Source organism: Scyliorhinus torazame, chromosome 1 (genome assembly GCF_047496885.1).
Source record: "Scyliorhinus torazame isolate Kashiwa2021f chromosome 1, sScyTor2.1, whole genome shotgun sequence".
NCBI classification, from domain to species: Eukaryota; Metazoa; Chordata; class Chondrichthyes; order Carcharhiniformes; family Scyliorhinidae; genus Scyliorhinus; species Scyliorhinus torazame.
The window spans coordinates 245,427,982-245,453,634 of NC_092707.1; the positions used below are offsets into that span (position 1 = coordinate 245,427,982).

Genomic DNA, 25,653 nt, shown 5'->3' on the forward strand with positions numbered 1-25,653 from the left:
ATTCAATGTCCTTGACTCTACCATTTTCTGAGAAAGAGTTCTGGTTTCAGAAAGAGAACAATTTCTCTTCATCCCTGTTTCTAAAATGGAAGACCCCTTATTTTTAAATTGTCCCTTAGTTCTAGTCTCTCTCACAAGGGGAAATATCCTTTCAGCAGCCATCCTGTCAAGCCCCCTCAGGATCTTATATGTTTCAATAAGATAGCTGCCTATTCTTTTAAATTCCAATGGATACAGGGTCAATTTGTGTCCCCCCGACCCCATTTTATAAAATTAGTTTTAATTTAATTGGGGCACCAGATGTGGCATTTAGCATTAAAAGAAAAGCAGGGCATTGTTGGAAGCAATAAAGTTAACAAAAATTATTTCAGACCAACATAGTTTACAAAGAAAATCTTAAATGCAAACCATTTGAATTTATTTTACAGTATATACATAACAGGAAACATCTGAATGGATCATGTCAGTAATTTGGCTAATCAATACAAATCAAAACATTTTGTTCCCAATGACCATACCAAATGAAAACATGGAAATATATAAAATAGTAACAAGCCCATATATGCAATTATGTTGATACTTTATACAAATATTAGGTACTGCAACTTGACTGAATCAGAATACCTCTAATACCAATAATGTTTTTGTGCTGAGTGTTTCCCACAAAAATTGTATCTACATGAGGTAAAAACACTTAACTAACATTTGCTATGTGTAATGGAGCATACAACAGTTTGGGGAGAAATTCTGAAGTATGTTTATAGATTTGGCAGAATGAGGCTTACACAAAGAACAGTTTCAATTGATAAACTGAAATGGGATGTTTCAAACCCTACCATTTAGAAAAGTAAAGTCCAGTTTCAGTTACAAAAGTTATTGGTGGGGAAAATGTATTAGAGTGATATTAATGCAATGATATAGTGTTACACCAAAAGTTGTGTATTACTTTATGAACCAAGACTTTTGGACATTTTGCATGTTGGTATCATAGCTAGTTTAAGCTTTTTACAGTGTTTTCATTTTTCCATTTACAAAAAAGTACAATCTTATTTGCTTTTGGAGTCTTGTCAGCATGGGTTAACATGACTTCAGAGCAGAGAAAGGCTACTGTTGTATTTACTTTTTACCAAGTAAAGTCCAGATGTCGTCAGGATAGTAAAAGTTGGCCAACCCAATTTTGCGTGTGTTTAAAACATGATATATAAAATACAGCAACAGCTATTAAACTGCAGCACTCTCCTACTGCTCTTGAAAATAGGACAATTAAATCCAAACGGATGCCCTACAATTCACAATTTAACCACATGAGTAAAAATACATCACATTTTATCAGCATTATTGTGCAAACTTAATACCAGTGTACTTGCGAGAAAACTGTTAAAACCAACAAGCATACAAATGAATGAAGGTTTGGACTGCAACCCTTCAAAGGTTATTCCAATTCATATCTAAATGACTAAATTACACTTTAAAATGCAACAGTGTTAGTCAGATGATTAAATAGGTATACTGCTCATTTCTTGTTGCAAAATATATACTAATCTCAACTGAATAAAGTAAAACCAAAATAATTCCTTAAAAGCAGTACCCAAATTAAGTTTTGCACCATGCAAACCTATACACATCTGTACAGTAAAATACTTACCTGTACATCATATGCACTACTATCTACATTAAGTGTTATACTGTGTGACTTCAACAATATGAAGTGCATACTGAAAAAAACTACACATTTATGTACATAGATTACATATAGTAAACCAAGCACTTGTGTAGTATTTTGAACTTAAGGTGACTGTGGCACTTAAAATGTTCTCCACATAGGTGTCATGCCACAATAAATAAAATATTGATTAGTTTTGTCTATGACAAATAGACAATACCGTGGCTTGTGAACAACCTCAAACATTCTTCAATGCTGAAGAAAGCAGTTATGTATTTTCTATGTACACTCCCATGCAAACATCCGATGGCAATTAGTAGCTGTTTTCATGGCCAGCCAAGATGTACAAGTTGCTATTGGCAGTTGGGTTGTCTGTTGGCCTACTTTCCAGCACCACAACCCTACAAGGAAATAAAAAGCATACTTAATAGATCCGTGTTTGTTCAATAAACAGCCAAATCAAATCACAATTGAAAAAGGTTTGGGTCACCAAAGACTCATAGGCATTGTCTTGTGTTACTAAGCTCTACAGTCCAAGATTATGAATTCAATCACACATTTGTGCTTAGCTTACATATCTCAAATAGGGCAGCAGTGACATTATGGCAACTGGTCTCCGCATCTCCAAGAAAAGGGGGCAAAAATACATGATTCTTACAATTTGCTAATCAGCAACCCCTTGTAGAAAATGTCTCTGCTGCCTTTTGGGTTGATCCAGCCATGACTTTCTTAGGTTTATACATAAATAACTTATGGGTCTACTGCGCCTATGCAGCCATACCAACAAGTCCTATAGTGCAGGAAGATGGAAAAACAATCCTGGGAAACTGGATCATCATCAGAATTATACAGTCTAACTGAACTGTTACAAGCAAATAGAGATAGGTTCACATGTGGTCTACATCTAAACTACTTTGAAATACAGAATGAGTAAAATTATTTTCTTTTGCAGCATCACACGTCTGCATTCTACTAACCTGTCAGAGCCTAAAAGTTTGAAGATTCTTGAATTATCACATATTTCTTGTGTAATCTAGAAAAAAGTAGTTTTCAGGATTAACAGAATTACATTTCTAACATATTAACAGATTCATTCCTGAACTGCGTTAGTTGGAGTAAATTTGATAGCTTAGTATCAAAAATTAACAAGCATCTGCTTCTTCTCCATTACTGTAAGTAGAAAATCAAGTTTTGTTCTGAGAATGAATCAAATACAGATGAAAGATGTTTTTTGCTGTAAAACAACCCAATGTGAGATGACCAATATGAAAGTGAGCACAAATTATTTTAATTTACTGTCATATTGTTTATGGTAAATATTTACATGGAAGTTAAAATATCCAATTAGTAAACAGTGCTCACTGAGAAATCCCTGGCTATATAAAATTAAATGTTAACTGAACACTATTTATAGTAAATCTGTGATGTCAAATTATTTTCATTCAAAAGGTTTGTTACAATACAAGTTACAGATGAAAATATTTGTTCCATTTACCTCATTTGACTTAAAACTTCTTCCCTGCATCCCATGTTTCCAGAAAGCAAGAACACTATCCTGTAAACAAACTAACAAACGGGGAAATATATATTATTGGCTAGTGCTTCAACTGGCAAGAACTGTTGTTAAATAGGTCAAACCGAAAATGCCAATATTAGGTTTCAACAAATAAAAAGTTATACTTTGATATTTGAAATACTGACTAGCATTAATGTGACCTAAGCAGAACTGCATTTTAAAAACATGATGAAGAAACTGACAATATGAGAGGCATGACATGCAGAAGAGCTGATCAGTTTTTTTAGAATACCATAACAAATGTTCTCAATGTTGCATTGTGCCCTTTAGTGTATGCCAATCTAAATTTGTTGGTTTTCAACAGCCAGTTTGCCAATTATAACTCTCCTGCGAAGTACTGGGACCCTGTCAATTGCCAGCATATCAGAAAGTTAGTGTTTAAAGGTGGATAATTACTTCTGCTTCTCTCATATTTTACACATAGAATTGGGCAAATTGCAAAAAGTATACAGAACCTGTGTCCACACTACATAATAACAACGAATATTTATACAATACCTTTGCAGTAATAAAACATACCAAGGTGCTTCACACAAAACAAAAATCCAAGCCACACAAAATAATATTAATTGAGATGAATAAAAGTTTGGTCAGAGGTTTCAAGCAATATTTTAAAGGAGGAAAGTGAAGTTGGATTGGATTGGTTTTTCACGTGTATCGAGGTGCAGTGAAAAGTATTGTTCTGCGTACAGTCCAGACAGATCATTCCATACATGAAAAAAAAATAGGACATACATAAATACAGTGGTGAGATATAGGGAGGGTATCCAAGAGCTTACGACCGAGGCAACTGAAGATGCGGCCAAAAGCAGAATGATTATCAGGGAATAATTAATATCAAGACATCAGAATCAGAAAAGCAGTGACATCTCAGAGGGAGTTGGAGGGGATTACAGATATAGAGAAGGGTAATGCCATGAAGAGAATTGAAAGCAAAGATAAGAAGTTTAAAAAGTTTAAAATCAAGCTGTTGCTTAACCTGGAACTGATGTAGGTCAGTGAGTACAGGAGTAATGGGTGGTGAGTTAAGACACCAGTGACAACTGACTGAACTGTTGCATATAGACCTGATCTGTATGATTTCAGTAGATACAGGTGGAACAGAGAAATAGGCAGTGTTTGCACCAAGTCTGAATTTTAGGAGTGTATTTATGCTGGAAATGAAAACTGGATTTTATGTAACCTGTTTAACATTCATAGTTCGAGTACTGGCTTGGGTCACTGTCTGCACGGTCTCCCCGTGTCTGCGTGGGTTTCCTCCGGGTGCTCCGGTTTCCTCCCACAAGTCCTGAAAGACGTGCTTGTTAGGTGAATTCAAGTTCAAGACTAGTGAGGTTATGCTGCAATTGTATAGGGTGTTGGTGAGGCCACATCTGGAGTATTGTGTTCAGTTTTGGTCTCCTTACCTGAGAAAGGACATATTGGCACTGGAGGGAGTGCAGAGGAGATTCACTAGGTTGATCCCAGAGTTGAGGGGATTAGATTATGACGAGAGGTTGAGTAGACTGGGACTGTACTCATTGGAGTTTAGAAGGATGCGGGGGGATCTTATTGAGACATATAAAATTATGAAGGGAATAGATAGGGTAGATGCGGGCAGGTTGTTTCCACTGGTCGGGGAAAGCAGAACTAGGGGGCATAGCCTCAAAATAAGGGGAGGTAGATTTAGGACGGAGTGTAGGAGGAACTTCTTCACCTAAAGGGTTGTGAATCTCTGGAATTCCTTGCCCAGTGAAGCAGTTGAGGCTCCTTCTTTAAACATTTTTAAGAAAAAGATAGATGCCTTTCTAAAAAATAAAGGGATTCGGGGATATGGTGTACGGGCCGGAGAGTGGAGCCGAGTCCACAAAGATCAGCCATGATCTCATTAAATGGCGGAGCAGGCTCGAGGGGCCAGGTGGCCTACTCCTGTTCTTAGTTCTTATGTTCTTATGAATTGGACATTCTGAATTCTCCCTCAATGTACACGAAAAAGCGCCGAAGAGTGGCGACTATGGGATTTTCACAGTAACTTCCTTGAAGTGTTGTAAGCATACTTGTGACACTGATAACGATTATAAAAATTAAGACTCATGTTAAAAATTTGTTGAACTGAATTAATAACTTAGCGATGTATTTTGGCAAAAATAGACTCAAGCCAACAAACTTGTTGGTTGGACAATGCAGTATAAGTAGCGATACAATTTCAATATTTACAAATCATGAGTAATTCCCACTTTGAGTAGCACCCTGTTTCAGTGCAACATATCCTTAAGATTAAAGAGAAACCCTTACCTATTGACTCAATTTGAAAAGTGAACGTTAGTTCTGACGACAGCTTTCTGCTTGATTTCAATCTACCTCGGAGATTTACAATCTTTAAACATCCTGGAATGTTAAAGTACAGAGTGAAACAAATAAGTAATTGAATTGAACCAGTTTTGGTACATTTCCAAAGACAGTATCAAAACAGTCCCTTGGAAGTATTCTAATTATTGAGAACAAATTTATATTCTTGTTAATTAACTAATGAAGGACCCATTTACTGAAATAGGCACATCACTTACTAAATTAGTTGACTTCTTATTTAAAATCTACATGCACCCTTTCCAAGTACAGTGTTATACATTTAACTTGACTAGTAGAATTCAACACGCAAATGTATAAAAATAGCAACCTGCTTTATATCTATGTCTCACTAAAACTAAGTGTATTGGTAAAAATATACTCCAATACGGTACCTTGGAATAAGCCATAACAAGATGCCCATCTGTTGAAAATGCATTCCAGGTAAACCAACTGAGCAAAACCAATCTTAAAATATGACTTGCTTGATCCTTGCTACATTTTATTGTACCTTTTGAAACCTGAGATTCAACTAAAAAGGAGCTAAATTGGCATTCTAAATTTTCTAACCACTTTTAAATGATTTGGCCTGCAGTGAACACTAGCTGAATCTGTTTAGTATATTTAAAAAGAGTTTAGGTTGAAATTTATCATTGAGAGGGGGTGCGGGTGGTACTCGTGAACATATATGCTCCGAATTGGGATGATGTGGAATTTATGAGGCAGGTTTTAGGTAAGTTCCCAGACTTAGAGTCACATAACCTGATCATGGGAGAAGACTTTAACACAGTCATTGATCTGGAATTGGACCGGTCAAAATCCAGGACAGGGAGGAGGCCGGCTGCGGAAAAGGAATTGAAGGGGTTTATGGAACAGATGGGGGGAGTAGACCCATGGAGGTTTGCACGGCCAAGGGCGAAGGAGTTTGCAGTGTCGGATCATGCCCCGCATTGGGTGGATCTACGGGTTAGTTTGGAGAGAGGGCAACGCCCGCTGTGGAGACTGGATGTGGGGTTGCTAGCGGGCGAAGCGATCTGTGGGTGGGTTAACAAGTCCATCCAGAGCGACCTGGAAACAAATGATACGGGGGACTGGACGCGAAAAATAGAGGGGTGGCAATTCTGGTGGGAAATCATGTGTCATTTGAGGCCAAGACTATCGTAGCGGACAATGGAGGGAGATACGCGATGGTGAGTGGTAGGTTGCAAGGGACGTGGGTGGTGTTGGTAAATGTATACGCCCCGAACTGGAATGATGCTGGATTCATGAAGCGCATATTGGGGCGCATCCCGGACCTGGAGGTAGGAGGACTGATAATGGGATGGGACTTTAATACAGTGCTGGATCCAGCACTAGACCGCTCCAGATCAAGGACGGGAAAGAGGCCGGCGGCGGCCAGGGTGCTCAGGGGGTTTATGGACCAGGTGGGGGGAGTGGACCCATGGAGGTTTGCAAGACCGCAGGCCAGGGAATTTTCTTTCTTCTCCCACGTGCACAAGGCATACTCCCGGATAGACTTCTTTGTGCTGGGCAGGGCGCTCATCCCGAGGGTGGAGGGGACGGAGTATTCGGCCATAACCGTTTCGGACCATGCCCTGCACTGGGTGGAAGTGGGGCTGGGAGAGGAGAGGGACCAACGCCCGCTGTGGCGGTTGGATGTGGGACTGCTGGCAGATGAGGTGGTGTGTGGGAAGGTAAGGGGGTGTATTGAAAGGTACCTGGAGGCCAACGACAACGGGGAGGTGCGAGTGGGGGTGGCATGGGAGGCGTTGAAGGCGGTGATCAGGGGAGAGCTCATTTCCATGAGGGCTCATAGGGAGAAGACAGAGGGCATGGAAAGGGAGAGGTTAGTGGGGGAGATTTTGCGAGTGGACAGGAGATACGCAGAGGCCCCGGAGGAAAGATTACTTGGGGAAAGGCGACGGCTCCAGACCGAGTTTGACCTGTTGACCACGGGGAAGGCGGAGGCACAGTGGAGGAAGGCGCAGGGGGCGACCTACGAGTACGGGGAAAAGGCCAGTCGGATGCTGGCACACCAGCTCCATAAGAGGGCGGCAGCGAGGGAAATAGGGGGAGTCAAAGATGGTGGGGGAGCCATGGCCCAGAGTGCAATGGAAATAAACAAGGTATTCAAGGCCTTCTATGAAGAGCTGTACAGATCCCAGCCCCCAGGGGGGGAAGAGGGGATGAGAAGATTCCTGGACCAACTGCGGTTCCCGAGGGTGGAGGAGCAAGAGGTGGCTGGTTTGGGGGCACCAATCGGGTTGGAGGAGCTGAGTAAGGGTTTGGGGAGCATGCTGGCGGGGAAGGCCCCGGGGCCAGACGGGTTCCCGGTGGAGTTCTATAGAAAGTATGCGGACCTGTTGGCCTCGCTACTAGTGAGGACCTTTAACGAGGCAAGAGAGGAGGGGACCCTGCCCCCGACAATGTCGGAGGCGACAATTTCCTTGATTCTGAAGCGAGACAAGGACCCACTGAAATGTGGATCGTACAGGCCGATTTCGCTCCTTAATGTGGACGCTAAGCTATTGGCAAAAGTGCTGGCCACGAGGATTGAGGACTGTGTCCCAGGGGTGATACATGAGGACCAGACGGGATTTGTAAAGGGCAGGCAATTAAATACGAATGTGCGGCGGCTCTTAAACGTGATAATGATGCCATCGGAGGAGGGAGAGGCGGAGATAGTGGCAGCCATGGACGCGGAAAAGGCCTTTGACCGAGTAGAGTTGAAGTACCTCTGGGAGATGTTGCGTAGGTTTGGGTTCAGGGGAGGGTTTATTAGCTGGGTTAAGCTCCTTTACAGCGCCCCGGTGGCAAGTGCGGTGACAAACCGGCGGAGGTCGGAGTACTTTCGGCTGCACCGAGGAACGAGGCAGGGGTGCCCCCTGTCCCCCCCTGTTGTTTGCATTGGCGATTGAACCCTTGGCCATATCACTGAGGGAGTCTAATAAATGGAGGGGGGTGGTCCACGGGGGAAAAGAGCATCGGGTGTCGCTATACGCGGATGACCTGCTGCTGTACGTGGCGGACCCAATGGAGGGGATGGTGGAGGTCATGCAGACTTTGAGGGAGTTTGGGGAGTTCTCGGGCTATAAGCTCAATGTAGGGAAGAGCGAGCTTTTTGTACTACAGGCAGGGGACCAAGAAAGAGGGATAGGGAACCTACTGCTGAGGAGGGCGGAGGGGAGTTTTCGGTATCTAGGGATCCAGATAGCCAGGAGCTGGGGGGCCCTACACAAATTGAATCTGACGAGGTCGGTGGACCAAATGGAGGTGGACTTCAAAAGATGGGACATGTTGCCGCTCTCGTTGGCGGGTAGAGTGCAGTAGGTAAAAATGGTGGTCCTTCCGAGGTTTTTGTTTGTGTTCCAGTGCTTCCACACGTGATCACCAAGGGCTTTTTCAAGAGAGTAGGTAGGAGTATTATGGGGTTTGTGTGGGCGAACAAAATCCCGGGGGTAAGGAGAGGGTTCCTGGAACGCAGTAGGGACCGAGGAGGGCTGGCGCTGCCAAACCTAGGGAGGTACTACTGGGCAGCAAACGTGGCGATGATCTGTAAGTGGGCAATGGAGGGAGAGGGGGCGGCATGGAAGAGGATGGAGATGGCGTCCTGCAAAGGAACGAGCTTGGGGGCGCTGGTGACGGCACCGCTGCCGCTCTCACCATCAAAGTACACCACGAGCCCGGTGGTGGCGGCAACGTTAAGGATCTGGGGCCAGTGGAGACGGCATAGGGGTGCAGTGGGAGCCTCGGTGTGGTCCCCGATCAGGGGTAGCCACCGGTTTGTCCCGGGGAAGATGGACGGGGGGGTTCCAGGGCTGGCACTGGGCGGGGATTAGAAGAATGGGGGACCTGTTCATCGACGGGACATTTGCGAGCCTAGGGGCCCTGGAGGAGAAATTTGAGCTACCCCCGGGAAAGGCATTCAGATATATGCAGGTGAGGGCTTTTGTGAGGCGACAGGTCAGGGAATTCCCGCTGCTCCAGACACAGGAAATTCAAGACAGGGTGATCTCGTGTGTATGGGTCAGGGAGGGCAAGGTTTCGGCAATACACCAAGAGATGAAAGTAGAGGGGGAAGCGCTAGCAGAAGAGTTGAAGGGTAAATGGGAGGAGGAGCTGGGGGAGGAGATCGAGGAAGGTTTGTGGGCTGACGCCCTGGGTAGGGTTAATTCCTCCTCCTCGTGTGCCAGGCTCAGCCTGGTACAATTTAAGGTGGTTCACAGAGCGCACCTGACAGGGGCGAGGTTGAGTAGGTTCTTTGGGGTAGAGGACAGATGCGGAAGATGTTCAGAGAGCCCGGCGAACCATGTCCATATGTTTTGGTCATGCCCGGCACTGGAGGGGTTCTGGAGAGGAGTGGCGGGAGCAATATCTCAGGTGGTAAAAGTCCGGGTCAAGCCAGCTGGCGGCTAGCAATATTTGGAGTAGTCGATGAGCCGGGAGTGCAGGAGGCGAAAGAAGCCGGCATTCTGGCCTTTGCGTCCCTGGTAGCCCGGCGAAGGATCTTGCTAATGTGGAAGGAGGCGAAGCCCCCTAGCGTGGAGGCCTGGACAAACGACATGGCTGGGTTCATAAAGTTAGAGAGGATTAAGTTTGCCTTAAGGGGGTCTGCGCAGGGGTTCTACAGGCGGTGGCAACTGTTCCTAGACTACCTCGCGGAGCGTTAGATGAAGGTCGGTCAGCAGCAGCAGCAACCCTCGGGGGGGGGGGGGGAGAACGAGAGATTGCTTGAGGGGACGGATGAGCGGGGGATAACATGGAGGGTGGGAGAAACTGGCACGAATGGGCGAGAGCCAGTGTATAAAGCTATGTAAATATATCATCTTACCATGTATGTTTTGCTCAGGGCGACTTTGTGTTATTTTGTTACGCGGGGGGTTATTGTTTGTAAGGGGAAAAAATTGTTTTGTTAAATAACTTTAATAAATATATATATTTTTTTTAAATGTTTTGGGCATGCCCGAAGCTTAGAGGGTTTTGGCAGGGTTTTACGAAGGCAATGTCCATGGTGCTAAAAACACGGGTGGTGCCGAGTCTGGAGGTAGCAATCTTTGGAGTGTCGGAAGAGCCGGGAGTTCAGGGGCGAAAGAGGCTGACGTTCTGGCCTTTGCCTCCCTGGTAGCCCGGAGACGGATCTTATTAATGTGGAGGGACTCGAAGCGCCCGAGTGTAGAGACCTGGGATAGTGACATGGCTGGGTTTCTCAGTCTCGAGAAGATAAAGTTCGCCTTCAGAGGGTCAATGGTCGGGTTCACCCGGAGGTGGCAGCCGTTTGTCGACTTTCTCGGGGCAAATTAAACGGTCAGCAGATGCAGTATTCCAAGGGGGTGGGGGCGCAGAGGGCGGATTATTGTTTTATGGTTGGGGTGTGTGACGATTGGGATGGGGAGGGGAAATGTTTATTATACCATGTTGATGTCATTGTTCATGTTATTTTTATAAAAATTTTCAAATACCTTAAAAACATTGTTAACATTTTTTTAAAATCATTGAGTCACCTATTTAATGCGTAGTGGGGCCAAATTATATGTCTAACCCTGGAAATCTAGCAATCATAATATATACTATCAGAAGTTATGGGGAAAGCTTGATTAATTTTCTTTGTCAACAGTTAGCGGCATCCTGAGACTACACGAACAAAGCTTTTTCAGTAGATTATAGCTTGAACAAATAAGATTTTTGAGTCCTTCCAATAAACGTTATCAAAGGGTTCATATCAATACAATGATTAATATAAATGGTAAATGTTTGTGTTGCTGGGGAGAGGCATTTTTGTTGAAGTTTTTCATCTTGCTCTCATTTAAAAAAAATTTTTAGAGTACCCAATTATTATTTATTCAAATTAAGGGGCAATTTAATGTGGCCAATCCACCTACCCTGCACATCTTTGGGTTGTGGGGGCAAAACCCACGCAATCACGGAGAGAATGTGCAAACTCCACACAGACAGTGACCCAAAACCGGGATCGAACCTGGGACCTCGGCGCTGTGAGGCAGTAATGCTAACCACTGCGCCACCGTGCTGCCCCTCATCTTGCACTCATCAGGACATTCGTAAGAATGCAATGCAAAAGAAATCAACAAATGTATACCGTATAAAAAGCGTTTTGATTGCTTGAGCCATTGCCATGGAGAATGCACCAGTTGATGGTGACTGACAAGTGACTGCCAAGCATTGTTTGAAACTTAAATCAGGCACCTGGACTCCAATTGGTCAAGACATTACCCTGAGGAACCAGCGAATGTCTGTCACTATTTTGCTTTGCTGAAACAGATGTAATGTGTATACATCTTTGTCTTCAAATAACGGGGCCCAGTGTATTAATATATGTAGCATCTAGTGCGCAAAAATGCAAAACAGGATGTTAGGTTGGAGAGCAGATTTGAGCACTGCTCCATCACCTCTGAGACCTCGGTTTGAATCTAACTCAGATTAAAGGAATTAAAATTTCCCTGCTAAGGGCAAGTACCCCTGATGGTACCAACATGGGGAGTCTCAAATCACTGTCTTAGATCAGTAGCACAATATTGACTGTAATTCAGAACAGATTGGCACTAAATTATTAATCTTGCTTAGAAGGGGTATTAAAAACTAAACACAACGGCTTAGAACATAGCTGGCAAAACACTGAAAAATTGGTCTAGATTCTTTTGAGGTTGGTTTGAAAGCATACTATTAGGTAAAGTAGACATTTAACTGTTTAACTGATGCTGGTAATGGGGCCAGTTGTTTCTTATAAATTGATCACAGAACTCATGGAATCATACTGAACAGAAGGCGACTATTCTACCCTTTGTACCTGTGCTAGCTCACTTAAAGAACTCAAAGTTGTTCAGAAATATCTACATGTAATAAAAAGCCAGTTACAGCATTTATTTTTCAATATGGTACTTGTTCAAAAGACAAGTAGCCATTTTTGGAAAAAAAAGTAGTGATTTTGTTTTGGAAACTTACGATCCATGCAGACGATTATTGTATCTCTCTCTAGCTGGGTGACATGGATGACATTTGCCTGTGGCACATCTGTAACAAGTGATAACACAGTTTTACTCATCCTCAGCATATTTACAGTTTTCTTTTAAACAGTCATTTTCCCTGTGAAATAGTCCAGAGTCTGTGAACTAGAGGGAATTACTCAGGCTTTGCTGCGAGTTTGTAACCTTTAAATTGCTATTTCCCCCATGAGTGCGCAGTGGTGATTAAAAGCTGCTCTATTCTGACAAGTTAGGCAATCATCTCAAAATGTTTGTTTCCTCATAATTGTTTGTGTTCGAGTTGATATATTATTTTTCTAAATGCCAAACTAAATGTTGTGAAGTAAGACAGGCTGCACAAATAAAACTTTAGGCTTTGAATTTCAAACTTTTTAAACAGGCTTCAGTAAATACTCACATTTACCTCTCAAATGATCTGGAGGAAGACAAGAAATAAGGCAAAGTTGCAGAATATTTATCTAACCCCACAAATGACATAATTAAGCCATCGCTCACTTTCTTTTCACAAATGATGTGTAGCAAGAGCTGAATGCCTGACTCATTCCTCTTTTACACAGGAAGTTATTGGGTAATTTTGCAAAATAAATTTCTCTCTTCAAAAAATGTTAACCTCTTAAGAAATTCCATTTTACAGCACCTGGCTAACGCTCAGTCAAATGCTCATAACCATAGCACCCACACGTAGTATATTGTCTTTTCATAGCATTATTACAAAAAGGGGTAATAACAACAAACTTGTGCACCAATCCAGTCCATATATCCACAGAACCCAGCAAAGAAGCCAACAGCAAATTTTTAAACTAAATGACGTTATTTTGATATTACTGTCCTTTCTCTGAAATTAGAAATGTAGGGCTAGTATTGGTTAATGATCTATGTAGATATGCAACATGACTGTACAGAAAGAAGCTGCCTTGTTAAAATCCAATCTCTTTCAGTTTTTCTGTACTGCATTAATGTTTTTGTATGAGAAGACTTGGTTACTTTTACTCAGCTAAAAAGGCTACATAGGTTGTGCTGGAAAACCAAGGAAACACATAACTAAAAAATAGGCAAAATAATGCAAACAAACAAAAATGCAAGAGAGATTTTACCCTAATCTACATGTTGCTAACCCCTCTTTCTCTCTCTTCTACCCCCCCCCCCCCGAAAAACAGGCTAGGTGTACCCCATACCAAGAACAATGGTGTAATCTCGACTGTTCTAATGTTGCTCTGTAATAAGGACTCTTGAGCAAATCCCACTCAAATCCTTCTCATCTTCAGTATTGATCTAGCCTTTGGTTGGCAATCTTAAACTCTTTATATATAGTATAAAATGTGTCATGGAAAATTATATGGTATATTTCCAATTTAAAAAAAAGAGTAAATAAAAATCATTTGGAATTATCTACAAATGAGAACTGACATACCTGTTTCAGTGAACCAGCATGAAGTAGAATTTGGATTGACGGTTTCAAATCGTACTACTTGATTAAGTTCTGTTCCTTTACTGACAGCAACACATAACAGTGGGTATTCTTGTTCTGGAACCACTAGCAATTCAAAAACTTTCAATGGATTTGGCAGAGGAAAGTCAACATGCTGGGGCAAAAAACAAAATTCAAAGGCTTTATTTCACACCGTACATCTGGGATGAATCCCTGGGTGTGCCAAATATATTAACAAATATATAATACAATGCATTTCTAATTTTTGAGCATTAATAACCAATTTATATATAATGTTCTAATTCATACTCAATTAACTAAACAAAGTAGGTCAGATTAAATAATTTTGCAAGATATATATCTCTGGCAAATATAGTGAATTTGTAATATAAAGGCAGGAAAGTCAAACCAAGCCAAGCATAAAATGAGATTATGGAGAGAGGAGAAAAAAGTCCTCCTATCCTCAACTTCTGCTTACAAACTAATTACAGATGAGGAAGACTACTTATCCTCATCCAGGAACAGCTTTTCCCCCACAGCTACTAGACTCCTCAACGATTCTTCCTCGGACTGATCTGTTCCCTGTAAGAACACTATTCATGACGTCCTATGATGCTCTTGCTCATGTATTTGCTTTGTTTGACCCCTTGTTCCGCACTGTAACCATTCACTGTTTGTCGATGTACCATTTGTCAATGTACTCTGTCGAAAATTCTTTTTTTGTCTATTATGTACGTACTGTGTACGTTCCCTTGGCTGCAGAAAAATGCTTTTCACTGCACTTCGGTACATGTGACAATAAATTAAATCATATCAAATCAAATCACAGTCAAGAAAGACCCAACAGTTTTTCCCCCCACCCACTCCAACAGGGAAGGAAAAACAAAAATCCTACCTAACAGTTCAGACTGAAGGACCTCATTTTATATTTCCCCCCCACAAAAATCAGCCTTGTGGTCTTCATGTGAAACAAGAAGCATCACACGCATCAAACAACGCCCCCCCCCCCCCCCCCCCCGGCCGGGATAAGGTATCAGAGCATCTGACATTTAATCGATTTTTCTCCTTGGACATTTCAAACACAAAGAACAAAAGTGAGGAACTTTGGATGAGTACTTGGCATGCCATAACATTCAAGGCTATGGGCCAAGAGTTGGCAAATGGGATTAGGTGGTCAGGTCAGGGACTTTCTTTTTTTTTTTTTGCCAAATTTAGAGTACCCAATTTCTTTTTTTTCAGTTAAGGGGCAATTTAGCATGGCCAATCCACCTACCCTGCACATCTTTGGGTTATGGGGGTAAAACCCATGCAGACATGGGGAGAATGTGCAAACTCCACACGGACAGTGACCCAGGGCCGGGATTCGAACCCAGGGCCGGGATTCGATCCCGGGTCCTCAGCGTTGTAGGCAGCAGTGCTAACCACTGTGCCGCCCGGGTCAGGGCCTTTCATGCATCAGTGCAGACTCGATGGGCCGAAGGGCTTCTTCTGCACTGCAGTATTCTGTGATTCTACACTGCAGGGATTCTATGGATTCTAATTTCTTTTGCACATAGTTGCTTTACTGTTATTTTTTCACAGTCCAGTTGGGGATTTTGTGGCGGTGATCTGGCTTGTAAAGTAGGTAAGGTAAAGTCGCTATAGTCCCAGATTACCGCAGGCTGCTTTCCCTTTGAGGGGGAGAGCTGACTGGTGGTGATTTAACCCGAGGATCAGCACACCTCAGGCGATGGGCAAGGCTGAGAAGGCGAGGCTTTCATGAATAACCGCGGCCGGTACGGGAACTGAACTCGCGCTAGCCGTGCTCTGCAACACAAACCTGCTGTCTTGTATGCCTATAGTGAGTGTCAGGAAATAGTGAGCATAATTTTCATTAGAACACTCGTCTTTAGAAATCCATTTTGTTGCAATGCAAAATTATTACATTGTGATAAATTACCGGAGGACAAATTACAAGATTGCTGTTAGTGGGTAAACATAAGCATGCTATTCATAAGACTGAGATTCAAAAAGTACCATCTAAATAATAATCCATCAGCTCCTAATGTTTGTCTCTGTGTTGCATTATCTGTCCATTTTTCACTTGCATTTTACAGGTAAAAGTAAACCCATATTTGGGAGTTTGGACTCAATGAAAGTGCAAAGCTGCATATTTTTAAAATATTACACTTACTTTGATTAACATAAACTTTTGCATTTGCTCAACCCACTCCAACAAGACGATGCTGGATTGCAGTGCACCACAAAGGTATTTGTGTCCTGTGTAAGGATTTCTTACTGTAATAAACAATAAGCAACTTAGTATTTTTTCCAGCACTGTACATAATATCTTGGGTTGCATGATTTTTCATGAGGTGATAACAGAGAGAGAGGGTGGATAATGGTAATGCAGCACATGTAATTTTAACTGGATTTTCAAAAGGCCTTCAATAAGGTGTTTCATAATAGGCTAATGAATAAGTTCAGAGATGGGGCAGAGTAGATAGAGAGAAACTGTTCCCACTTGTGAAAGGATTGCAAACGAGGGGGCTCAAATTTAAAGTCATTGGCAAAAGAAGTAAAAGTGATATCGTGAGTGATTAAGGTCTGGAATGCACTACTGTGGTGCAGGCAGGTTCAATCGAGGCATTCAAAAGGGAATTTTATGCTATCTAAAAAGGGATAATGAGCAGGGTTATGGGTAGAGAGCAGGAGAATGGCACTAGGTGTATTGCTCATTTGAGAGTTGGTGTCGACAAGATGGGCCAAATGACCTCCTCCCTTTGCACTACCAATTCCGTGATTCTATGAATGTGGCATCGGGGGACAAGTGGTGGAGTAACTGGCTTCAAGACAGAAAGCAAAGTGTGGAAGTAAAGTGTAGTTATTCAGAATGATAGAAGGTGAGAAGTGATGCTCCATTAAGATCATTGCTGGGACCACTGCTGTTCACAATTTACATTTAACGATTTGGACTGGAATGAACACCGCAATTTCTAAATTTGCAGATGACAACAAAACTGAGGAGGACTGTAACTAATTACAAGACATTCATAAACTTGCAGAGTGGGCAAATAATTGGCAAATTAAGTTCAAATCCATATAAATATATGATTGTTCATTTTAGAAGTGGGCTACTATTCCATCTCCAGCCTAACCTCCCTTTCCAAAGTCCTGGAACCTGTTGTTAGCACCCATTTCTGTTCCTAGCTTTCCAGAACTCCATGTTTGAATCCCTCCAATCAGGGTTCTGTCCCTGTACCGAAACTGCACAAAGTCACAAATTATATTATATGTTAATGTGATGAAGGTAACTTTCCTCCTCATCCTATCTGCAGCTTTTGGCATGGTCAACCAAGCCATCCTCCTTCACCACCAGCTGGGAAAGGCTGCTATTAATGGATTCAATTTTTAACCACCTAATCGTAGCAAGAGAATCACTTACAGTGACTACCCTTCCCATTCCTGCACTGTTACCTCTGGTGTCTTCCAAGGATTTATCTTTGGCCCCCTCCTATTTAACATCTACATGCTGCCTTATCATCCAAAAGCACAGCATTAATTTTCACAAGTATTCTGACAACATCCTACTCTATATCACCATCACCTCTCTCGACTCCTCCGTTGTTAAACTATCAAACTGCTTATCTGGATGAGCTGAATTATTGGGAAGACTGAAGCTATGCTTTTTGCTCCCTGCTCCAAGCTCTGTTCCCTAGTCACAAACTCTATCCTTCTCCCTGACAACAGTATGAGATTAAACCAGTCTGTTCACAACCTTGATGTCACTTTGACCCAGATTAGCTTCCGACCACACATCTGCACCATCATTAAGACTACCCATTTCCACCTGTGCAAAATCACTCGACTTCACCTGTATCAGGATATCTGCTGATTAAACTCACTTGTGCCTTCATTACCTCTAGACTAAACTAGTCCACTGCACTCTTGGCTGGTCTCCCACATTCTGCCCTCCATATGCTTGAAGTCTTCCAAAACTCTGCAGCTCATGTCTTAGCTCGAGCCAAGTCCTGTCCATCTATCACGTCTGTGCTCACTGGCCTACATTAACCTCCATTGACCAAGCAACATCTTGATTTTAAAACTCTCACTGTTTTCAAATCATACCATGGCCTTGTCCATCCCCATCTTGAGCCCCACAATCCTCCGAAATATCTGCGCTCCTCTCATTCTGGTTTCTTGAGCATGTCCAATTTTAATTGGTGGCCCTGCCAGCAGTTTTCTCAGCTCCTTAAATCTAGGATACCTTCCCTACATCTCTTTCCTCCTTTAAAACCATCTCTTTGAGTAAGTTTCTGGTTGTCTGACCTAATATCTCCGTATGTGGCTTGGTGTATTTTGTTTTATAATTGCTTCCTGTTAAACACCTATGGATGTTTTGTTACATTGAAGGCACTATAAAATACAAGTTGTTTTTATTGGATGGTTGTGAATTTTTGGAATTCTCTACCTCAAAGAATAATGGATGTCCAGCCATTCTGTATATTCAAGACTGGGTTGAAAATATTTTTAGACACTAAACAAATCTGTGATATGCATCACTGTAAATACACAAGGGGTTAATGTAAATACACTATGACTAAGTAAACACTAGAGGGAGCACCAGAGACATCATGACATGCAGACATACAGCTAATGAACACATAGAATAGGACATGACCAATGGGCAGTCAAGACACCCAGAGATGACACTACCACAAGGGGGCCTTACACAACCCATATACAAGGACAGGGCACACATGCTCTGTCTCTTTCCACAGGCGACACTTAGAGAGTAGGACAGGGTCAGATCAGAAGCATCACAACCACCACATGGCTTAGAGCAGACTGGTTAGTTAGACTGAGTTACTATAGCAAGATTAGCAGGAGAGTCGAACTCAGAGCACTGTGCTAATGGTTCAATAAGTCACATTGAATTTACTTCAAAGTCTGGAGTATCTTTTGGTCAAAGCTGCATGGAGTTGCAGCCTGTGTTATCCCAGAGTACATAACAGAACAGAATCAAGAGATATGGGGATAGGGCAGAAAAGTGGAGGAAATATAGATTATCATTGAATGGCGGTGCAGCCTTGAGGGACAGAATGGCCTATATTTTATGTTCTTATTCTCAACTGGACTTGAGATATTTAAGAAAAGCGAAAATATTTCCTTACCAACACAGCATTTTTGGCAGCCTTTTGTATCTGGAATTTTTGTAGATACTGCAAACTTCCTGTAAAATAAATTTAAGAATTAGATGTTTGAGGCATGCAACCATTAATATATACAGTCATAAAAAATGATAGTTAAGCTAGTAGCAGATTGTTGAGTCAAACATAGACTTAGGTTGAGCAAGTCGACAGTGAATGTTAATAGTCTAACCCAATCCTCTACTTGCTCAACATCCAGTTCCACGAGAGGGCTCTGGATTGCTATCAGTAGCCACAACCCCAAATTATTTTTCTTTCTCTAATCTAGAGGCACAGAGACCAACTATGGAGCACCCAACTGTCACTCCAGCTGAGCTGACAACAGCACTTGATGCAATTATCCATTTAACCTAGGGGACCCTACCAACATTTGGATTTAAGCATCACATTTTAAATGCTGAAGCAAAAGGGCACTGATGCCTCACAATGCCAGGGACCAGGGTTCGAATCCAGCTTGGGATGACTGTGCAGTTTGCATGTTCTGCATGGGCTTCCTCCCACAGACCAAGATGTGTAGGTTAGGTAGATTTGCCATGCAAAATTGCCCCTTAGTTCAGAAAGGTATGCAGGTTAGGTGGGGTTACGGGGATAGGGTGGGGGAATGGGTCAAGGTAAGTGCTCTTTTAGAGGGCTGGTGCAAACTTGATGGACCGAATGGCCTTCTTCTGCAATGTAGGGATTCCATAGATTCTAACAGAATTAAATAAGTAACAAAATTAAATTCTTGTTAGCAAGACATAGAAAATAACATACAATAATATAAAAATTGCCCTCGGCCTTTGCAGGACATGATACAGGAAAATGTTGGAAAAATACCCTGGAAGTAATTTATATCCTGACCAGATGGTTTGCACAATTATAGCGCAAGATCTTCACTGTCTGCTCTTAGACAATATGCTGAAGACAGCTTGTAACTTAATTTATTCATTCAGGGAATGTCAGCATTGCTGGCAAGGCCAGCATTTATTGCTCATCTCAAATTCCCCTTGAGGTGGTGGTGGTGACAACTGAGTAACTTGTTTGGACATTTTGGACATTTCAGAGGGTAGTTAAGAGTCAAGTAAAATGCTGTGGGGCTGGATTAAGAGCAAGTAGAGAAAGCAATTTCCTTCCTTAGACATTAGTGTACTGGATGGATTTTAGAAAAATTTGTTTGATGGTCACCATTACTGATATTAGCATTTTATTCCAAATTTATTTAATTAACTGAATTTAAATGTCCCAACTGCCATGGTGGGATTTAAGCAGCAGTCTAAACCTCTGGATTACCCTAATATACCCTAATAACAGTTAATATAGTAAAGCACCCCAAGGAGCTTCACAAGCGTGTTATCAAATAAAATACGGATGCCAAGACACGTGTAAAACAAGAAAGGTAGATAGTTGGAGGAATTAGGATAGTTGAAGGGGGTAATGTTAGGGAGATTTCAAGTAGACAGATAATACCCAAGGAGGGAGAACATTAACACTAACATGGGTACCTGGAAGAGAGGTTGGGTGGTCAACAGTTTAATGGGAATGGGATCAAAGGAACAGGAGGTTGATCTCATGGACAAGACGATGGGCGTGAGGGGAAGTAGGAATAAAAGTAGAGTTACAGCTATGACGCAGGACAAATGGAAGAGGACAAATGCAGGGCAGGTCAGCCTAACAAGAACATAACGCATGCCTTCACCACAAAAGTACCAATTTTAATTGGATAAAAACAGTATTGAGAAGGACTGCTTTTGAAACAGTTATCCTTGTCATATTAAAGTATGTTTAGTTTGTACTCGTATATGATGAACAATACTGTATACTGCACAAGGAAAACGTATCATTTTTCAGTATACACACAGGCGAGCAACATGATCTCTGGCATCATATATTGATATCATCTAAACTTCAGTTTGTCTAAAATTGCAAATGCATCATACAATTCTATTGTCCAACCTAGATTACGGTGTTGAAACAAATACATCTCAAAATTGAGAAACCTCTTGGCTCTCTCAGTTTTTCCTTTCTCTTACAATACTCAGGTTTTAAACTCCAAATTTGATCTCACCTCACCAGTGCTTCTAAATTTACCACATTTCTTTTCCTTTTTATTGAATCACTTTTGTAAGGGTTAATATGTAACACATGATCATAGATCATAGAATTTACAGTGCAGAAGGAGGCCATTCAGCTCATCGAGTCTGCACCGGCTCTTGGAAAGAGCACCCTACCCAAGGTCAACACCTCCACCCTATCCCCACAACCCAGTAACCCCACCCAACACTAAGGACAATTTTGGACACTATGGGCAATTTATCATGGCCAATCCACCTAACCTGCACATCTTTGGACTGTGGGAGGCAACCGGAGCACCCGGAGGAAACCCATGCACACACGGGGAGGATGTGCAGACTCCACACAGACAGTGACCCAAGCCGGAATCGAACCTGGGACCCTGGAGCTGTGAAGCAATTGTGCTATCCACAATGCTACCGTGCTGCAACATGAGTTGGCATAGATTGTGGACTTTGAGAAAGAAGCAATAGCTTTGCTGGTTGGACAATATGAAGCGACCCAGAGGACTTAAACAAACTGGTTTTGACATGGTTAGATCCAAAGCAGAGAGACAAATCTTAATGAAGCTCTGTACAGGCGTGCTCATTCTTTTATATAAATAGGTGAGAAATTGGAGGAAGGGTGTATCTTGATTCCATTGGGATAGGCAGAAAGATAGTCACCCAGAACTCCCACAAAGTATCGTCGCTTGTGGCTGTCTTATTTTTATTCATGTGTGTTTGTTTGACTGCTTAAGATCCATTTTAACCCATCCTAATCTCCAAATCATCTTGGATAGTTTATTCGAACAACTTTAATATCACAATTTAAAAAAAACTAACATTGAAACTATTGGATAACTCAACTTTTTTAAAAATTCACTTTTACGGGATGTGTGCTTCGCTGGCTAGGCCAGCATTTGTTGCCCATCCCTAATTGCTCTTGAGACGGTGGTGGTGAGCTGCGTTCTTGAACCGCTGCAGTACATATGGTGTAGGTACACCCACAGTGCTATTAGGGAGGAGTTCCAAGATTTTGACCCTGCGACAGTTAAGGAATGTCACTCTATATTTAAGTCAGGATGGTGAATGACTTGGAGGGTAACATCCAGGTGGTGGCTCCTTAGGTGCTGCCAAAGGAGTCTTGATGAATTCTTGCAGTGCATCTTGTAGATGATACACACTGTGCTACTGTGTCGGTGGTGGAGGGAGTGAATGTTTGTGGGAGGGGTGCCAAACAAGCAGGCTGATTTGTCTTGGATGGTGTTGAGCTTCTTGAGTGTTGTTGAAGCTGCACTCATCCAGGCAATGCAGTGTTTTCCATCACATTCTTGACTTGTGCCTTGCAGCTGATGGACAGGCTTTGGGGAGTCAAGAGGTACGTTACTCGCTGTAGGATTCCGAGCCTCTGACCTGATCTTGCCACAGAATTTATATGGCTAGTCTGGTTCGGTTTCTGGTCAATGGTAACCCCCCCAGGATGTTGATAGTGGGGGATTCAGTAATGGTAATGTCACTGAATGTCAAGGGGCGATGGTTTGATTCTCTCTTATTGTAGATGGTCATTGCTTGGCACTTGTGTGGACAAATGTTACTTGCCACTCGTCAGCCCAAGCCTGAATAGTGTCCATGTCTTGCTGCACTTGCACATGGACTGCTTAAGTGTCTGAGTCGGTGTTTCAGTGCCTCCCGGTAGTGGTCACGAAGGCTTTTTTCAAGAGAATCGAGAAGAGCATTATGAGTTGTGTGGGCCGGGAAGACCCCGAGAGTGAGGAGGGGATTTTTGCAGCGTAGTAGGGACAGGGGGGGGGGGTTGGCACTACCGAGCCTAAACGACTATTACTGGGCCGCCAATGTTTCAATGGTGTGTGAGTGGATGGGAGAAGGGGAGGGAGCGGCGTGGAAGAGATTGGAGAGGGCGTCCTGCAGGGGGACTAGCCTACAAGCAATGGTGACGGCACCGTTGCCGTTCTCACCGAAGAAATACACCACAAGCCCCGGTGGTGGAGGCTACATTGAAAATTTGGGGGCAGTGGAGACGGCATAGGGGAAAGACGGGAGCCTCGGTGCGGTCCCCGATAAGAAATGACCATAGGTTTGTTCCGGGGAGAATGGATGGGGGATTTGGAACATGGCAAAGAGCTGGGGTAGTACAATTGAGAGATCTGTTCGTAGATAGGGCGTTTGAGAGTCTGGGAGCGCTGACGGAAAAGTATGGGTTGCCCCAAGGGAATGCATTTCGGTATATGCAACTGAGGGCTTTCGCGAGGCAACAGGTGAGGGAATTCCCGCAGCTCCCGACACAGGGGGTGCAGGATAGAGTGATCTCAGAGACATGGGTGGGGGATGGTAAGGTGTCGGACATATATAGGGAAATGAGGGACAAGGGGGAGATCATGGTAGATGAGCTGAAAGGGAAATGGGAAGAAGAGCTGGGGGAGGAGATTGAGGAGGGGCTGTGGGCCGACGCCCTACGTAGGGTAAACTCATCGTCCTCGTGTGCCAGGCTAAGCCTGATACAATTTAAGGTGTTACACAGGGCGCATATGACTGGAGCACGGCTCAGTAAATTTTTGGGGGTAGAGGATAGGTGTGGGAGATGCTCGAGAAGCCCAGCAAATCACACCCACATGTTCTGGTCATGCCCGGCACTACAGGGGTTCTGGGTGGGGGTGGCAAAGGTGCTTTCAAATGTGTTGGGGGTCCAGGTCGAACCAGGCTGGGGGTTGGCTATATTCGGAGTTGCAGAAGAGCCAGGAGTGCAGGAGGCAAGAGAGGCTGATGTTTTGGCCTTTGCGTCCCGAGTAGCCCGGCGCAGGATATTGCTTATGTGGAAGGAAGCCAAACCCCCGGGCGTGGAGACCTGGATAAACGACATGGCAGGGTTTATAAAGTTAGAACGGACCAAGTTCGTATTAAGGGGTTCGGCTCAAGGGTTCACCAGGCAGTGGCAACCGTTCGTCGACTACCTCACAGAAAGATAGAGGGAATGGAAAAGAAGAAGACAACAGCAGCAACCCAGGGGGGAGGGGGGGGGGGGGGGAGGAACCGGACGGACTCTCAGGGATGTCATTGTATAGACACTTGTTATAAGTAATGTTTGTTGGATTGTATCTTTGGAGAGTAACTATTTTTGACAAGGCAGTTGCCACTCAGTTTTGTTTTTGTTTATATATTATTTATTTATTTGTTTAAAACAGGCCACGGGTATTTATATTGCTTTGTTGTTGTTCAAAAGAAAAACTATGTACTGTTATGTTTGGCCACAAAATTTTGAATAAAATATATTATTTTTAAAAAGTGAGTCGTCATGAATGAGATTGAACATTGTGCAATCATCAGCGAACGTCCTCACATCACACCTTATGTTGGAAGGAAAGTTATTGACTAACCAGCTGAAGATATTTGGGCCTAGGACACTACCCTGAGGATGTGGCAGGATTGTAGAACTTAGATCTGATCTGTTGGTTGTGGGATCGCTTAGCTCTAACATTTACTATTCATGTTGTTTGGCATGCAAATGGTCCTGTGTTGCAGCTTCACCAGGTTGACATTACAGTGGATGTTGAGGACTCCCAGGGCAACTCCCTCCCAACTGTGTACCACTGGTCCACCACCTCTGCTGCGTCTGTCCTGCCGTTGGGACAGGACATAAGGACATATCCAGGGATGGTGATAGACATTATCTGTAAGGTATGATTCCGTGAGTATGACTATATCAGGCTGTTGCTTGACTGGTCTGTGAGACAGCTCTCCCAATTTTGGCACAAGCCCCCAGATGCTACTACGGAGGACTTTGCAGGGTCGACAGGGCTGAGTTTGCCAATGTTGTTTCCAGTGCCTAGGTCAATGCCGGGTGGTCCATCCAGCTTCTTTCCTTTTAGGCGTTGTAATGGTTTTGATACAACTGAATGGCTTGCTATGCCATTTCCGATGGCATTTAGAGTCAGCCACATTGCTGTGGATCTGGAGTCATTCCAGACCAGGTGAGGACGACTGCAGATTTTCTTTCATAAAGGACATTAGCGAACCAGTTTTTCTGTGTTTTTGCAGCAATCGACATTGGTCCACCATTAGACTTTTAATTCCATATATTATAATAATCTTTATTAGTGTCACAAGTAGGCTTACAATAACACTGCAATGAAGTTACTGTGAAAATCCCCTAGTCACCACACTCCGGCACCTGTTTGGGTACACGGAGGGAGAATTAGAACGTCCAATTCACCTAACAAGCACATCTTTTGGGTAATTCCATATTTTTATTGGATTCAATTTCCACCAATTGCAGTAGTAGGATTCAAACCCAGGTCCCCAGAGTATTACCATGGGTCTCTGGATCACCAGTCCAGTGGCAATACCACTATGCCACCGCTTCCCCAATTGCACACACCCACATTCCATTTCAATATCTCTCAATGTCTTACTGTGTCACCCAGAACA

General features: G+C 43.0%; 1 protein-coding gene across 8 annotated transcripts in view; it reads right to left on the reverse strand.

Annotated features, from left to right (window-relative positions):
* Window positions 1-381: 381 nt before the first annotated feature.
* Window positions 382-25,653, reverse strand: part of LOC140420140 (mitogen-activated protein kinase kinase kinase kinase 3-like) — a 438,778-nt gene continuing 413,506 nt past the window's right edge. For 6 of the 8 annotated variants that reach the window (XM_072504215.1, XM_072504206.1, XM_072504185.1 and 3 more), the window contains 9 exons: window positions 19,145-19,203; window positions 16,165-16,268; window positions 13,974-14,145; window positions 12,960-12,977; window positions 12,522-12,590; window positions 5,514-5,606; window positions 3,159-3,229; window positions 2,641-2,696; window positions 382-2,064 (listed from right to left, as the gene is read on the reverse strand). In XM_072504215.1, the coding sequence (XP_072360316.1) occupies window positions 1,977-2,064; window positions 2,641-2,696; window positions 3,159-3,229; window positions 5,514-5,606; window positions 12,522-12,590; window positions 12,960-12,977; window positions 13,974-14,145; window positions 16,165-16,268; window positions 19,145-19,203 (730 nt within the window). In that variant the 3' untranslated portion in view covers window positions 382-1,976. The remainder of the gene's footprint in view (window positions 2,065-2,640; window positions 2,697-3,158; window positions 3,230-5,513; window positions 5,607-12,521; window positions 12,591-12,959; window positions 12,978-13,973; window positions 14,146-16,164; window positions 16,269-19,144; window positions 19,204-25,653) is intronic. The other 2 variants (XM_072504190.1, XM_072504171.1) reach the window with 1 other exon arrangement.